The sequence below is a fragment of the Rhopalosiphum padi genome, chromosome 2 (assembly GCF_020882245.1).
Source record: "Rhopalosiphum padi isolate XX-2018 chromosome 2, ASM2088224v1, whole genome shotgun sequence".
Classification (NCBI taxonomy): Eukaryota; Metazoa; Arthropoda; class Insecta; order Hemiptera; family Aphididae; genus Rhopalosiphum; species Rhopalosiphum padi.
Window position 1 is genome coordinate 3,370,614 of NC_083598.1, and position 15,602 is coordinate 3,386,215.

At 26.5% G+C, this 15,602-nt stretch overlaps 1 protein-coding gene and 1 long non-coding RNA gene across 4 annotated transcripts; one reads left to right on the plus strand and one right to left on the minus strand.

The window, feature by feature from the left end:
* Window positions 1-401: 401 nt before the first annotated feature.
* Window positions 402-4,074, minus strand: LOC132921564 (uncharacterized). 3 transcript variants are annotated; one of them, XR_009660907.1, is made up of 5 exons: window positions 3,776-4,074; window positions 1,633-1,704; window positions 1,027-1,561; window positions 782-950; window positions 402-706 (listed from the first exon to the last, which is right to left on the minus strand). It is a non-coding gene; the product is annotated as an uncharacterized LOC132921564 (long non-coding RNA). The 3 variants fall into 3 exon arrangements; XR_009660908.1 differs by lacking the exon at window positions 3,776-4,074 and adding an exon at window positions 1,922-2,369; XR_009660906.1 differs by lacking the exon at window positions 3,776-4,074 and having other exon boundaries at window positions 1,633-2,369.
* Window positions 4,075-4,584: 510 nt separating this feature from the next.
* On the plus strand, window positions 4,585-11,299 carry LOC132922358 (DNA (cytosine-5)-methyltransferase 1-like). Its single transcript, XM_060985833.1, has 3 exons — window positions 4,585-4,956; window positions 7,182-10,856; window positions 10,937-11,299. Exons 1-3 carry the CDS (start codon window positions 4,926-4,928, stop codon window positions 10,948-10,950), a joined length of 3,720 nt encoding a protein of 1,239 aa, XP_060841816.1. The 5' UTR covers window positions 4,585-4,925; the 3' UTR covers window positions 10,951-11,299.
* Window positions 11,300-15,602: the final 4,303 nt, after the last annotated feature.

Genomic DNA, 15,602 nt, shown 5'->3' on the forward strand with positions numbered 1-15,602 from the left:
GATTTTAGTACTGTGAGTCTGCCTCACATACGAGAAGCTCTAACAAACTATGCATTACAAAGTGCGCTCGCAATTTACCTTATTTATATTATATTTTAATACCAACATTTTATATAACTATAAGAGATGAGACATAAGTCACAACTAAGTTTTAAGTAAAATTTAAAACTTACTTACAAACTTAGATATTATTAATTAATTGTTCTTTTTATTTGTTGCTCTTAAATTTATATTTAATTAACAAACTTACTTGAAATATTTAAATAATTTTAAGTATTTCAGGTTTTGAGAAGGATTTATATATATATATACCTATATATTGAGTCAATTTTATTATTTAGTTCTTATATGAGAAACAAATAAACAATAATCACTTAGTAGTCATTTTAAAAATTATAAATACATGATAATATCAGATATAAAAAAAATAATATAAGTTCTAATCAGTCAATAATATAATATTATTAATTAGTTCTGTCAGTCAGTAAATAAGTATATTAAAAGTTATAATTATTAAATTAAGTATAAAAAGTATAGCCAGTATAGGTACTTAATACTTTCAATGCAGTCAAACAATTACATTCTTATATTTTATTTTTTTGTAAGTTCTCTGTTTTTTATTCTTGTGGATACCAACTTAACTAGATTCTTATTCTGCTTTTAACATCATGCTCAGTTCCATCTTAATGAAAGTTCAAAGCGACATCTATTTTAACATACACTCATACACAATTATTTACAATTTATAAATCAATTAGTAAATGTTGAATAAATGACTTACTAATAATTATATTATGATAAATAGTTAACAGTTTAAAAGCATTTTTCAAGTTATTTTTTCCATCAAAATTGTAATTTGTTGCATACTCATCGGTAAAAAGGGTTCAAAGCATTGATGTTACTGTATCATTTAAGTTGACAGAACACCCACATTGTCGTAATCTAGTTTTCTATATAATTTAAGATATTGATAAAAGTGGTGAGCAAATAAAGTGAGATATTTATTATATATATTTTACTAGGTACCATTAAATGATATGATGCTGAATCTTTTAACTTTTCTTCCATTTCCACAACATCAGAAAGGCCTGTAAGTGGAAAATTATTAAACACATTTCTAAACTTTTCTTGGAAACCAGTATTGAAATCATTTAAAGTTGATTTATTCTGTTTTAAAATATCTTAGAGCAGACAATTTGTGTAATGATTGGACTTCAACTGTTTTTCCATTAAATTAGCAATTTGTGATAGAAATCCTAGTCCTTACACAATATACATTATATTATAATAATAAAGCATTTCAGCTTTACTGTAGTACAGTTGTTAAGATTATACTTGATTCATTAGTCGTCATTCCCATATTATTACTAACTGCAGGAAATGGGCAATGTTTAACGCCAGGCGATAATTATACTCTAAAATGTATTTATAAAATTATTGTAATAATATATATTCTGTAGAATTAAAAAATACCATATTATTATGATACTTGCGTTTGTTGGAGTTTTGGTTAAAATATGTTCCATTCCGGATATGTCATTATTGTCCTCTGCATTTGACACTAAATATTTTATTAAAAAGTGATTAAATATAGATAGTTTTTTCTTTTGATATAATCATACAATGTCATACCTGTTTTATTGGTTAATGTTTTTCCAGTTGAATGATAATGAGGATCAAATAAATTACTATTGCTTTTGATACCTAAAATGTTTAGTACTTATATTTAGAATAAGGTCTATGGGTAATATACATATTAAAAAGTGTAAAACTTTGTTTTTATCAATAAATTTGGTAACTATTTTTGTTTTTGTCCATGCTGGGGGATTTAGAAGTTTTTGCATAAGAGATATTTGGTCATCATATAAATTATCATCATCTGATGATAAAAAACTTTGAGTTTTATATTTTCTTTTTTTACCTTGACCTCTGGCTTCATCATTGGTTGTTTCACCACAATAGCTTGACTCCTCAAATTGTTTTAATTTTTTTCTTGATATTTCATAGTTATTTAAATCATAGACACAATATGAACAGAACAATCAAAGTTCTTAATACATTAATACTTACCACATTCATATAAAATATTGCATTCATATTGAGCCCAATTGCTATCAGGGGGATAATTATGTTGTACGAGTTTTGATGATAACCCTTTTATTAGGCTACAAACAATATGATGGTGATGAACCATAATTGATAGGCTGGATTAGCCAACTTGAACATAAAATTGAAATCATTGGCCCAAATTGTATTTCATAGATTAAATATTTTTTAGACACGATTATAACTAAAAATTGAAAGTGGTGTAGTGCACTAATGTTATTAATTTAATGTTCAACAACAATTATTAATAATATTTTTTTTTAAATGCAGTTTCAAAAACATACATAAATATTAATATCAGTTGTAAATTCAACAGACTTCATAAACCAAAAATAAACTTAAAAATTGTATTTACTTGATAAAAATCTATATATTTTTTATGTATAACTTATATAGTTACATAAAATACACACAGAAGTAATGCATAAATTATAAAACTGTTATTTTACATATCTATTAAAAATTATATTGCTGAAATATAAATATATTAGGTATATTATATATATTAATATTTGTCATTAAATACAAGTAAAAAAAAAAAGTAGTAGAGATGGCAAATGTTTACTTTAGTGAATTGATTTAAGAATGCAATTAAATGAACTGGTTCAGACTTTTTAGTGAATCATTTGATTATAAGAATCATAATTCAACTTGTTCATTTGTTTGTGAACATCACTGACAAGTTCATTTAATTGATTCTATGGTGAGTTGTTTCTTATCGTAATTATACAAAATTAAATTAAATTACTTAATTATAATTTATATATTAATGTAAGTTGTAAGTTTGTAAAGTTTGTAAGATTTGAATACAAAACAGTTAGTTATAGGAATGTAAATATTTATTATACAAGAAGTTTCCATTTTTTTTTGTTTTTATAGATGTAATTTGAATTTAAATAGTGTAAAAAAAATTAGTTTGTTGACACATTAAAGACAATAAATAAAAACTTCTATACCTTTTAAGAAGTTAAGTATAAAGAAATAATATTAGTCACAATAATCTTCATATCAAGTAATTATTTTAAACCAACAAACTGTTTAACTGGCTGGATAGTGATGTGATATATTTTAATCTTTAAATCATATAAATATTTTAACATTAATTCAAACTTCAAACAGCCAAGGAAATTGTATTTATTTAAATATTTTAGTATATTAAAAATGTAAATTATTGATTTATTAATTTAAATTTTAAGCATTTCATATTTCATTGTATTGTACCTATTTATTAATAAAAATAATTTCAATCACCTAATTAGAGTTTAACTAAAGTAAAAAATATTTACTTCAAAAAAATACAAAATTTGTTGGTTTGTTTTCTTCAAATGAATTAATATTTCTTTAAATTTAATTTTTTTATTAATTATCTTTTCAGTGTATCTGTTAAGTTGTTTCAGATGTGAAGTAGGCAATAAACCTTAAATGAGTAATATATTATAGGAATTTTCAAATTTTTCTGGGGGGGGGTCCTCAGTTTATACATAATTAATCTATGATGAACTATAATATATGAATAATAGTTTATATACTATAAATTATGATATCTTAGAAAAAATATGTAAGAATTTTAGTTTTTTTTTTTTTTTGAGAGGTTTTGGGGGGGGGGTCCAGTACCCCTGGACCCACCGTAAATACGCCACTGAGAATTTTAATACTATACAGAACTTACATGATTAGAGTAATGCAGGTTTGAATGTGAATGTTGTAGATAGCATAAGTTTAACTTGGTTTTTGCAATGGTTTGAAGTTTTTTCGATACATTGTACCTAGAAATAATTACATTACACTGTTATATAAACAGGTTGTATCCAATAACTATGAACAACTGATGAAAACCACATCTAAGGAAAACAACTGTTTAGATCTGTAATTTGTATACTGTACAGGGTAGTGAAGATATTATTGAATTATACAAAAATTAAGTACTTAGAAGGTTTGAAAATGTAAAAAGTAAAATTAAATTAAAATAAATACAAAATTCTCAAAATATCAAATTAACTTATATAATAGACATATTATAAGGATCTCTTTATCTATAACTTAAATCTTTATATGTCTAAGGGCGGCGGTGGGTGGATGTAATCGTGCGTAACACGATAAAACTAAAAATAAGTTCCGTCGTTATGATAAAATATATTATCGTAAGGTGGAGAGTGGACACAAAAAAAAAACGACCGGGTTATTACTTATACAGTTTAATTGCTTGTTAACCATTTTTTTTTCTATTTGCATTAAATAATACAATAAACGAATAAAGACTAATTAAACATTAAACTGATTTTAGTCTGGAATCTGAATTAAAGTTAATTTTGTTTTCAAACGAATAAAGATATGTACATAATTTCTCGATTTCAACTGAAAGTCTGGCAACACTGACGTGAAGTATGATCAAAGATCAAAATATCAAATAATATGTTCTATGCAATATGCATTATTTATGGCATGGTACTATGGTAGAGTACTAAAGTACTACTTTGGTAGTTTGGTATTTGGTACTTTGGTAGACGTTGGTCGTTATTCGTTGGCACATGTCACGAATAAAAATAATAAGTTATCTTATAGAAATTAAAAATTTTTATTTTTATACTAAAAATTCAAGTATTTAGCAATCAATTTTCAGTCACACAGTACATTATTGTCAGTTAAAAAAGAATATGGAAATACGTAATGGATGTCACTAAGTATTGCCTATATAGATACTAGTCAATTTTTTTAAATTCTTTTGTTACTCGCGAGTTGTGACTTAATTATTATTAAACATTTTTAATTATCTAATACATTATATTTTAAATTAATTAATTTTTAAATTGTCTTCAGTTATGGAATCGATAATTTCAAATGAAAATTCTGGTAAGTACTACTGCTATTAGGTTCAGGGTTGGGCAGTATTAAAGATACGTATCAACAGGGTTTGGCAAGTTACTTTATTTATTGTAACTGGTTACAAGTTACAAGTTACTCTAAAACTATGTAACCAGTTACAAGATACTTGATACTTTTATGTTGTGTAACTGGATACAAGTAATACAGTTATGTAACTAAGTTACATTTAAAGTTAAAAGTTGCATTGATAAATAAAATATGTTTATATTTATTCATTCATATTGTATTATAATACAATTAACACATTTTAAAAGTTTAATGTATTAAGTATGAGACAACCTACCCATGTAATAAATCACAATAAAAAAACATGTTTATATATCAGCTTTTAAGTATTTGTCAATTGTCTAACGTCACAGTCTTAAAATTAGTATTTAGTCTTATGAAATAAGTGTATCCAACATAGGTATAGTGATAGTAATATTTATTGTAATTAAATTATTAACTAAGTCAATGGTATTTATATAATATTATGATAGGTAATACAATTTAAAATCATGAAATTGAATTTAAAATTAAATAAAAGAATTGTATTAATTATTTTTTATTAAAATTAATATGATTTCCTTTGAGAAAAACTACTTATTTCAAAATTTTGATCAGATCAATTTCTTGTAGTAGGACAATGAACCTAGAAAATGAAAATAACCTTTCAACTGAAGTAGAAGAATAGAGATTTGTATTAAATTTTACAAATATTTTTTTTATTGTGGCATAATTATTTACAACTGATAATGATTTATTTTTATTATTAAAAAATTGTTGGTATAAACGTTTTGTTCTGAGTTATAATATTAAATACAGTCAATTACTGCCAAAGATATATAAACAGACCTAATATTATATTTTCATATCCGTGATTACGGCACTAAAATGTTTTTTTAATTTAGATTTTTTTGATAATAATATGATAATCATACAGTGATAAATATTATATACAATGTAACTTTTAATTGTAACATTAATTTTAATATAAAGTTACAGGAAGATGTGTAACTAGTTGCAAGATACAAGTTAAATTAAAAATGAGTAACTTGTTACAAGTTACAAATGTAACCGAGTAACATAATTTAGTCACATGTAAAAGATGCAATTGTATCTTGATACATAATTTTAAAGTATCAAGTACCATGTACCATGATACATGTTTTAGAAGTATCTTGTATCTTTTTTGTCAAAATATACAAGATACTATTATTGTAAATATTTGTACTGAATAGTACCAAGAAATTTGAATTCGATTTGCAGAACCTTCAAAACTTAAATAAATGAAACAATAATAATAATTTTTATTTTGTGTGTATTGTATTGTAAATAATTTCGTCGTGAATTGTATTTTTACGAATAATAATTCTCCGGATGCAATTTAACCGAAACTAATGATAACAATTTGCAATACAATATTATATTAACTTTTAAGATAAATTGAGGTGCCCGTATCCCTATCTACAGATTATAATCATACAGATAAGCACCAATCTTATATTTTCGTGCTTATAAAATATGAATCCACTAAATAGATATAAGTGTAACCGTATATGTCTTTCCACATAAAATAGAAAATCAAATCAAAAGTACAGATAAGCAATTACAGCAGTGTACTGTTTTTATTGTTGTACTATTTTATTCGTTCTGTCTTCTGTTTGACTTTTACTTTGTAAACCGTCAGTTCACATTTTTCCATATTTTAATTTTTTTTTTAATGGATTATTTTACTAAACAAAATATTAAAATTCCACCATCATTAAATGGAAAATGTAATCTATTAATTTTGGTGTAGTTGTACATAATACATACAGTGATTTATTAGTAATAATTTTATAATGTGTATTGACTTATTGTATTATTTAATATTTATGACTTTATTGTACCTATATGCTATAGGCTATAATGCTAAACTACTATAGAGTATAGTGTAATGTGTAATGTGTATCCTATATAGACCTTTTACGTTATAGTTAATAAAATTCAATTGGAAATATAAAAGCATCATGTATCAAAGCATAAAGATACATGTATCTTGTATCTAGATACACTAAATGCACATGTCATATATATGATACTTTTTTTTAGTATCTTGCCCAACCCTGACTAGGTTATTTTACATTTTCCTATTCTTTAGATTGATAATAATGTTTTGTAGATATTAACCATGTATAAAAGATTATAATATTAGAAAATATATATTATAGCGATGATATCCGAAGATGAACAAGATCTTCAAATAACTCCTAAACGTGTCAAGTATACATTAAGACATACAAAGAAACCATGCTCAACACCTGCTGATGATATTCTAAATAAAACAAGTAATTTCCAAAGTAAGATATGCTGTGAGTTTTGTCATAAAACTAAGACAGAAGATGTGTTCATACCTTCAGATGCTAAACCTGAGTGCATTGTACTAGCTAATGAAGCTTTGGCCAATATTTTCACTGATAATTTTAATATTATTCAACACAACCTTATAAATTATAGTATTTATGATGAAAATGGACACATGTGCTCAATAGATTCAGGAATGATGGAGAGAAATGTAAAGCTGTATATAACTGGCTATGTGAAACCAATTTATAACCACAGTCTAAATATAGAAGATGGAATTGCAGGTATGGCGGGGCCAATATTAGAATGGTGGTTATCATCATATGATGGAGGTGCTCAGGCATTAATAGGTATAAACACTGAATATGCTGATTACTTATTAATTGAACCACACCCCAATTATAAAAAATATATGACATCTGTGATTGAAAAGATAAATTTGAGCAAAATAGTAATTGAAAAAATGTTAGACAATCATGAATCTGATGATTCGACTTATGAGGATATTTTAAATTATGTTGTAACATCTATAAATCCAGCAACAGGCAATAAATTTTCAGAAGAAGAACTTATCGCTCATGCACAGTTTGTACTCGATCAAGTAACAGATTATGATTCAACTGGCATGTATGATTTTCCGTTATCTGAGACTCAGTTTGTTGAAACTTTGACTGAACTGTCAGGGGCTGCAAAATCTGTTAATGCACCAACCAGAAGGTTAGGTAGATTGGGACAAGGAATTACATGTATACAAACTGATTTCAGCCAACGAAAGTTCAGCAAAGCCACTACTACAGAGCTGGTGAAAGATGTGTTTGAAAATGTGTTTGCTGCTCAATTAGATATAGATGATAACCAAAGTGAAGAAACAATGAATAAACTTGTGAAGACTGTATTTGACAATGTATGCGATGAAAATGTTAGTAATCTATCTGACATAAATTATGTTGAGGATCAAGTGATGTGGAATGATCAAAAACTTTGTGAAAAAATGTTTGTTGTTGTCAAAAAAAATATCTCAAAAATACCGTTAATAGGACGTATAGAATATTTTTTTCAGACTACGTTTAAAAATAAGGCTCATATTCAGCTCTTTATGCATAGTTATGAAACTGTATTAGGTGAAACAGCAGATCCTCAGGAAATATTTGCTCTCAAAAAATGTACAAACATTGATATTAAGAATGTAGTCAAAATAATAGATGTAGTACAAAAAATACCTAGCAAAAATTGGTTTCAACTTGGTAATTCAAAATTACAAGATCTATTAGAACCGATTAATCGCAAAAATAAAAAATCATTTTTTTATCAACTTCAATATGATGACACTTATGGACGATTTGAGTATCCAAAGCCTGAAGAACTAATTACTGGTATTAGAGATGAATACTGTAGTAACTGTGAAGTTATTGATTTGGAAAACAAATCAAAAGAACCTGAAGTACTTGAGTTCATTGAAGAAGAAAATGGTATTTCATATTTTTTTAAATTTAAATTATTAAATGAAGAGTATAAAATTGGTAATTTTATTTACTTACAACCTGGTATATTCTCAATGGCTGATAGATCAAATATGATTGAAGAAGAACAATTTGAGTATACAGAGACTATTAAAAATATAAGTAATCAAGAACAAAAAATTATTGATGAAACTATGTATCCTGAGTATTATCGTAAAACATTAGAAAATACAATGCGTGGTTCAAATGAAACCACTCCGGATCCATTCGATATTGCAGAAATATTAGCTATTTATTTTATTGCTCATGACAATAAAAAGGTCAAGCTAATAGTACGTCGTATGTATAGAGCTGAACAGATTCTTCTAGAAGATTCTGCTAGAAATGCAGATATGAACATGTTATTTTGGTCAGAGGAAGAGTTTAAGATCACATGTGAATACATATGTGGTAAATGTTATGTTTCTTGCGGAACCAACATCCTAGATCCACTTGTATGGTCTTCGCTTGGTCCAGATCGATTTTATTTCACAAAACAATACGATTCCTTAACTGATTCCATTGTTCCCGAGTATAAACTCCCATGTGAAGCTAAACTGATAGGAAAAGAAGTATATGTGAATTATAACTATAAGTATGTAGATGAAGATAAATTGCAATATATACCATCATATAAGAAAATAAAACCACTCAGAGGACTTGATATATTTGCTGGTTGCGGTGGTTTGTCAAAAGGTTTAGAAGATAGTGGTCTGGTTATAAGTAATTGGGCTATTGAGTGTGATGAAATAGCTGCTGAAGCATTTAAATTAAACAATCCAGGGTCAACTGTGTTTGTTGAAGATTGTAATCATTTATTGAAATTAGCAATGTCTGGAGAAAAGACAAATAGCAAAAATCAGAACATACCACAAAAAGGTGAAGTTGACTTCATTTGTGGAGGTCCCCCTTGTCAAGGGTTTAGTGGAATGAATAGGTTCAATTCTGGTCAATATTCATTGTTCAAGAACTCTCTGATTGTTTCCTTTTTATCATATATTGATTTCTATCGTCCAAAATATTTTGTTGTAGAAAATGTTAGAAATTTTGTGTCATTTAAAAACAGCATGATCCTTAAATTAACACTTCGATGTATAACACGTATGGGCTACCAGTGTACATTTGGTATTTTACAAGCTGGTAACTTTGGTGTACCTCAAACTAGAAGGAGGTTAATTATTATGGCAGCAGCTCCTGGTGAAACATTGCCATTCTACCCAGAGCCTATACACGTCTTTAATAGAAAAAGTTCAAGTTTAAGTGTCCAGGTTGGAGATAAAAAATTCAAAACTAATTGCAAGTATGAAGAATCAGCTCCTATGAGAACACTCACAGTATATGATGCCTGGTCTGATTTACCCGAAATATTGAATGGAGCTTATGAAGAAAAAATCCTATACAAATCAAGGCCTATTACTCATTTACAAAAATTACTAAGATATCCAAACAACCGATATGAAGAATCTATATTAAGTGATCATATATGCAAGGACATGTCACCTTTAGTTCAAGCTAGAATAGAATTGATACCAGTAGGTGAAGGAAGTGACTGGAGAGATTTACCCAATTCAAAAGTGAAATTACCTGATGGAAGTTATACCAATAAACTTTTGTATACTCACAATGATATAAAAAATGGTTATGGTTCAAATGGTGAGTTACGTGGTGTTTGCCAATGCGCTAGTGGTAGAAAATGTGATCCGCAAGATCGTCAAATCAATACAATTATTCCTTGGTGTTTACCACATACTGGTAATAGACATAATAACTGGGCTGGCTTATATGGTCGTCTAGCATGGTCAGGTTTTTGTTCTACAACTATTACTAATCCTGAGCCAATGGGAAAACAAGGTAGAGTACTTCATCCTGAGCAACACCGTGTGGTCAGTGTACGAGAGTGCGCCCGTTCACAAGGTTTTAAAGATTCTTTCATATTTCATGGACCAATTATCAACAAACATAGACAGATTGGTAATGCAGTTCCTCCGCCAATGGGTACAGCTATTGGTCATGAAATAATCAAAGCTATTTATCAAAACCATGGTTTGTGATTATTAAAATTGTATTTACATTTTTAGATGGCAATATTATTTACATTTTTTTTTTTTTTAATTTACAATTAGTTAACCAAATTTAAGTTCAATAAAGGTCCAAGAAGTAATTTTTATTTATGAGTTAAGGTAATACATTTTTCAAATTATTTAATTATGTTGTTTGTTGAAAGTATTTGCATAAAGTTATTGTTATTGGTAGTATATTTATTTAAGTTATGTTTTACATTTTTTTTTAACTAACCTAACCAATATTTAATGTATATATGCCCAGTTATATAACTAATTTTAGTAACAGAACTATTATTTTTTGAAACGTATGACTTTCTTAATTATTTTTGAATTATTATGAAAATAAGGAAATATTTTTTTTTGTTAAATTGAAAGAATTTGATGAATGTTATAATATATTATACTATTGTTTGTATTATTCAATATTGTGTTTAGTTGATTTTATTTTTTATAAATTATATAATCTAATCGTCATGAAATTACTAAATATTAATTTTTTAAGACCTAGATATAATTGTGCTCTCAAAACGGTTAAACCCTGTTTTACCATTTTTGGGGTAATTTTGTATGCAGTTTTTGACTTGTTATTTTAAAGTTTCTTTGTCACAAATATAAAGATTAGAACAGTTTCAGGTTTTAATATTGATGAAATTATGAAATTTTCAGGATAATTTGAATGAAATATTTCCTACTTAAGATCATTAAGTATACTCTGATAGTATGCATTAGTAATGTGTCAATGAGCCAGTACATTTTTATTCTTTGACTGTACATATTCTTATATGGCAACTGCTACATCCTTCTCATAAGTCATAGGTACATAAAAATATTAAGGATACATCACACACACACAGTAAAAAGCATTAATGAACTGCAGTAGTTTTTGTTTTGCAGTTTAGGCATTGACCCATAGATACATATTTTGTCAACAGAAAATTGAGCAATGGAATTATACACCTTTGTATATACATCTGTTCAATTTCTATCGCTTACTTAATAGAATTTTTCTACAGAACTAATGAGTAATGACTTGACAGATACTTGATAATAACTACTTTTAAGATATTTAATTTAAACAATTTCCTAAATGTGTTCCATAAACTTTTAGGTAGATACATAGACTTAGAGGAATTGCTAAGAGAAGGATTAGAGGGTTTGACCCCTTCTTCATTGATGAGCTCAATTAAAAAAAAATTGTATTCTATACTAGATAACATTTACAATATTTTTAAGACTAAACATATCCAGTAGATGAGTATAGGTAACCTAATCTAATCATATGATTATAATTTATATTAATAAAAATGGATCAGAAGTGGTCTATATGAATATTGTTTACTCAAACAGGTATATAATTTAATTTTTCTAATTTATCTAAATTTACATAATATCTATATTTATAATTATGAGACAGATGTCAAGTGGTATTGAATAGGTAGGTATTGCTTATTATTTTGAAGTTTTTAAATGAACTACTAATTATAATGAGTTCTATAGTTTTAATTTTGAAGACTATACCCCCTGCGATTTTTTCTGAGATCGTCCCTGTACTTACACAAATTATAATTATTTAAATTATAATACAATAATAACTTGCTTGTTAGTCGTTTGATTATAGGTGTACTTGACAAGTAAACACCAGTCGTGGAAAATCGGCTAAAATTTTTTTAACGTTTTTGGGTGACCTACCATAACCTAAACTACTATACAGCTCTAAAGTAATTTCTATATGACAATAGACACTGAGACGGCGCTACCCTCATTTGAATATGAAAAATAGGTATCTAATAATTGAACTTTTGAACCCCTCCCACTTATAATTTATACCGACGATTCTGTAATAAGTACGTAGCTATCTAACCATTCTAACCTTTGATAAAAGAAGTCCGATTGCGCTTGATGCATTTAACTTGTTCACCACTACCTATTGTAGTACTACTATTATACCTAGTAGTTATTGGCGTTATTGCCCAATTGTAAAACATACAGCGATTTTGTCAGTTTATTCGCGGATGAGCAGCGAGTATACTACAAACGGCGAATAGAGTAGGCATACTTATTACATGAAGCGAGTTTAGTTGCTGAGAGTAAATTCGAGGAGAACTTTTACTAACTAGTAAATTCGTTCAGTGATATCGAGCATTGTAGTGTTTGTGCCGAGCACATATTAAAGATCAATTTTCGGGGGAGGGGGATAAAATATTTATAATACACGAATTAAGAAAAATATTATTTTATTATTATTTATAGCATTACTGGTACTATTAATTATTATTTGTTATACTGTATTGTTATACTTCTTTCATAGTGTAAATGTGAAAAAAATATAGACGTGTTCTTTTATTTTATTGTTAAGAAAATTGTATTGACTGCATGTGGTTATCCGATAACATTTCTGAAATAGAATTTAAATTTGTCTTGATGTTTACTTGAAAATGATTTTTTCGTATTTTTATGTTCATTGTTACATATTGTTTATATTTTAACATTTTTAAAGACAATTTTGTAAATTTAATTCCTTAAATTCCAAAAAGTGGAGTGGTTTTTTAATAAGTTTCATAACAAATTTAAATATTTTTCAGTTTTATTCAATTTGTCTTATATCCCCTACATTTAGCATAATTAGTCGTAGTACACACAAGGGGAGGAGGTTAGTTAAAATATTACAACCACCCACAAATATGTACAATATTTTGATATAAATAATGATATTATGTATATCTATTTATAATGATATTTTGTAAATAATGATATTATGTATATCTAATTGGTTTTTATATAATATCATCTATTATTTTATTTGTACAGATAGCGCTGACATTTTCGATTTTTATTTTGTATTTAACTTTTAGATTCCTATTACTTATTTATAGATTTCCGACTTACTTAGCGATGTTATTTATGACATTTTCTTCTATCCTGTAACCAAAGTGATAGTTATATATTTAATAAAACTATTGGTTATGTATTACGATAAAGCTAATACTTTATTTTTAGTTAAACATGAATATGTTGAAATTGAATAAGTATTTAAAGTTTAATCTCTAAAAAAAGAATGTTTAAAATTTTAATAATTAGTTGATATTATTTTTTATTTTTTGGTATGTGTAATAGCAACTTTTAAAACTTTTATATTACGTCTAGGGCCATATTTACCATTAGGCAGGATAGGCAATTGCCTATGGCCTCCGTTATTAGAGGGCCTCGGATTTTTATGAGCCTTATTTTTTTTTTTTAGAGTACTACTTTCATCATATAAAATAAATATAAAAAACATATAATATTTCAAAAAAAAAAAATAAAATAATTAATCCTTATCAGCGTAAAATGTAAATGAAAATAATAGGTACTTACAAGAAATCTTAGTTAGTAAGTCTAATGTTAGTTTGTCTTGTAAATATCACGGACGCAAATATGTGTAAATAATTTAAAAATATGTTGTCCAGGTTGATCATCATGACACTATATCTCTCTACAAATGTCTCAGGTCCCTGTGTATTCAAGTTCTTATAAAAAAAAATAAACTTATTTTTAGATAAGTGCCTGTATATGCGTATATAATTTTTAGTTATTTTTCATCATTTACAAATTTACGATTATAATATTGATTATTAATAAATTTATAATACATTGATATTCATTTAAAATTCTTAGTTTTCATACTTACTTTAAATTATTGTGTATTTTAACAAAGTTTTATAAGTAGAAGTATTCTTACTACAGTAAATTCCCGTTACAACGAATACCAATACAACGAAAAATCCCGTTATAACAAAAGTCATAGAAGACCCCTGCCAAAAATCGGAGCTTATTCGAATTTTTGTTACAACGAAATTTCCGTTATAACGAAAAAAAATTCGATCCCCTGGAGTTCGTTCTAACGAGATTTTACTGTATTTTAATTTCATACAATTTGTATAGGTAATTAATTATTAAGATTTAAATATTTAATCTTAAAAATTCAATAATAATTTTTATTTTAATTACCCTTCAAATTTTAATGCTATGTTTTGAAATAGTTATTAATTCATTATAAAATGCATGATCGAAAAAAAGGATAATTGTGATGAAGAACTGAAGAATTTAAAATAAGTTATGACAACTCAACTGTTAAAACCGATTTAAACTCGTTGATCACAAATATTAATGACCTTGGAACTTAAATGATTGTAATGGAAAGTAACATATTTACCGATAATAGCAAGTTTGGCAAACTGAAGAATCTAATCGGAATCCTTGAAAGTAATTTTGGTAATTTTATACTTTTTTGCATTGATATACTTAATTGTAATTTCCAGGGTTGATAGACCAATTGTGCTTAATAATATTCATTACTTATTTAAATTTTAAATATCATGTAAAAATAATATTTATTAATTTATTATGACTTGACTTAAAAAAATAAAAACACACAATAGGTAATGACTAATGAATATTTATTACATATTATATAAGAAAATAAATAACAAAATAACAATTATATATTTAGAAGTATCTAATAATTTATAGTTTCTTTGTATTATTCCATATTGTAGGTAGGTACCAAACAGTATTTCACAGTTCAAAATTAGTAGCTGTGTATCGCTTTTTTTGACACACAATTCGGAAGAAACACATAAACCATATGGACAGTGGGTTCAGTGTTGCTTGATTACGCACCAATCTATTTTTACTGTCTGATGAAATTACAACATACGAGTAATTGAGCACAAATGATCTCTGTATC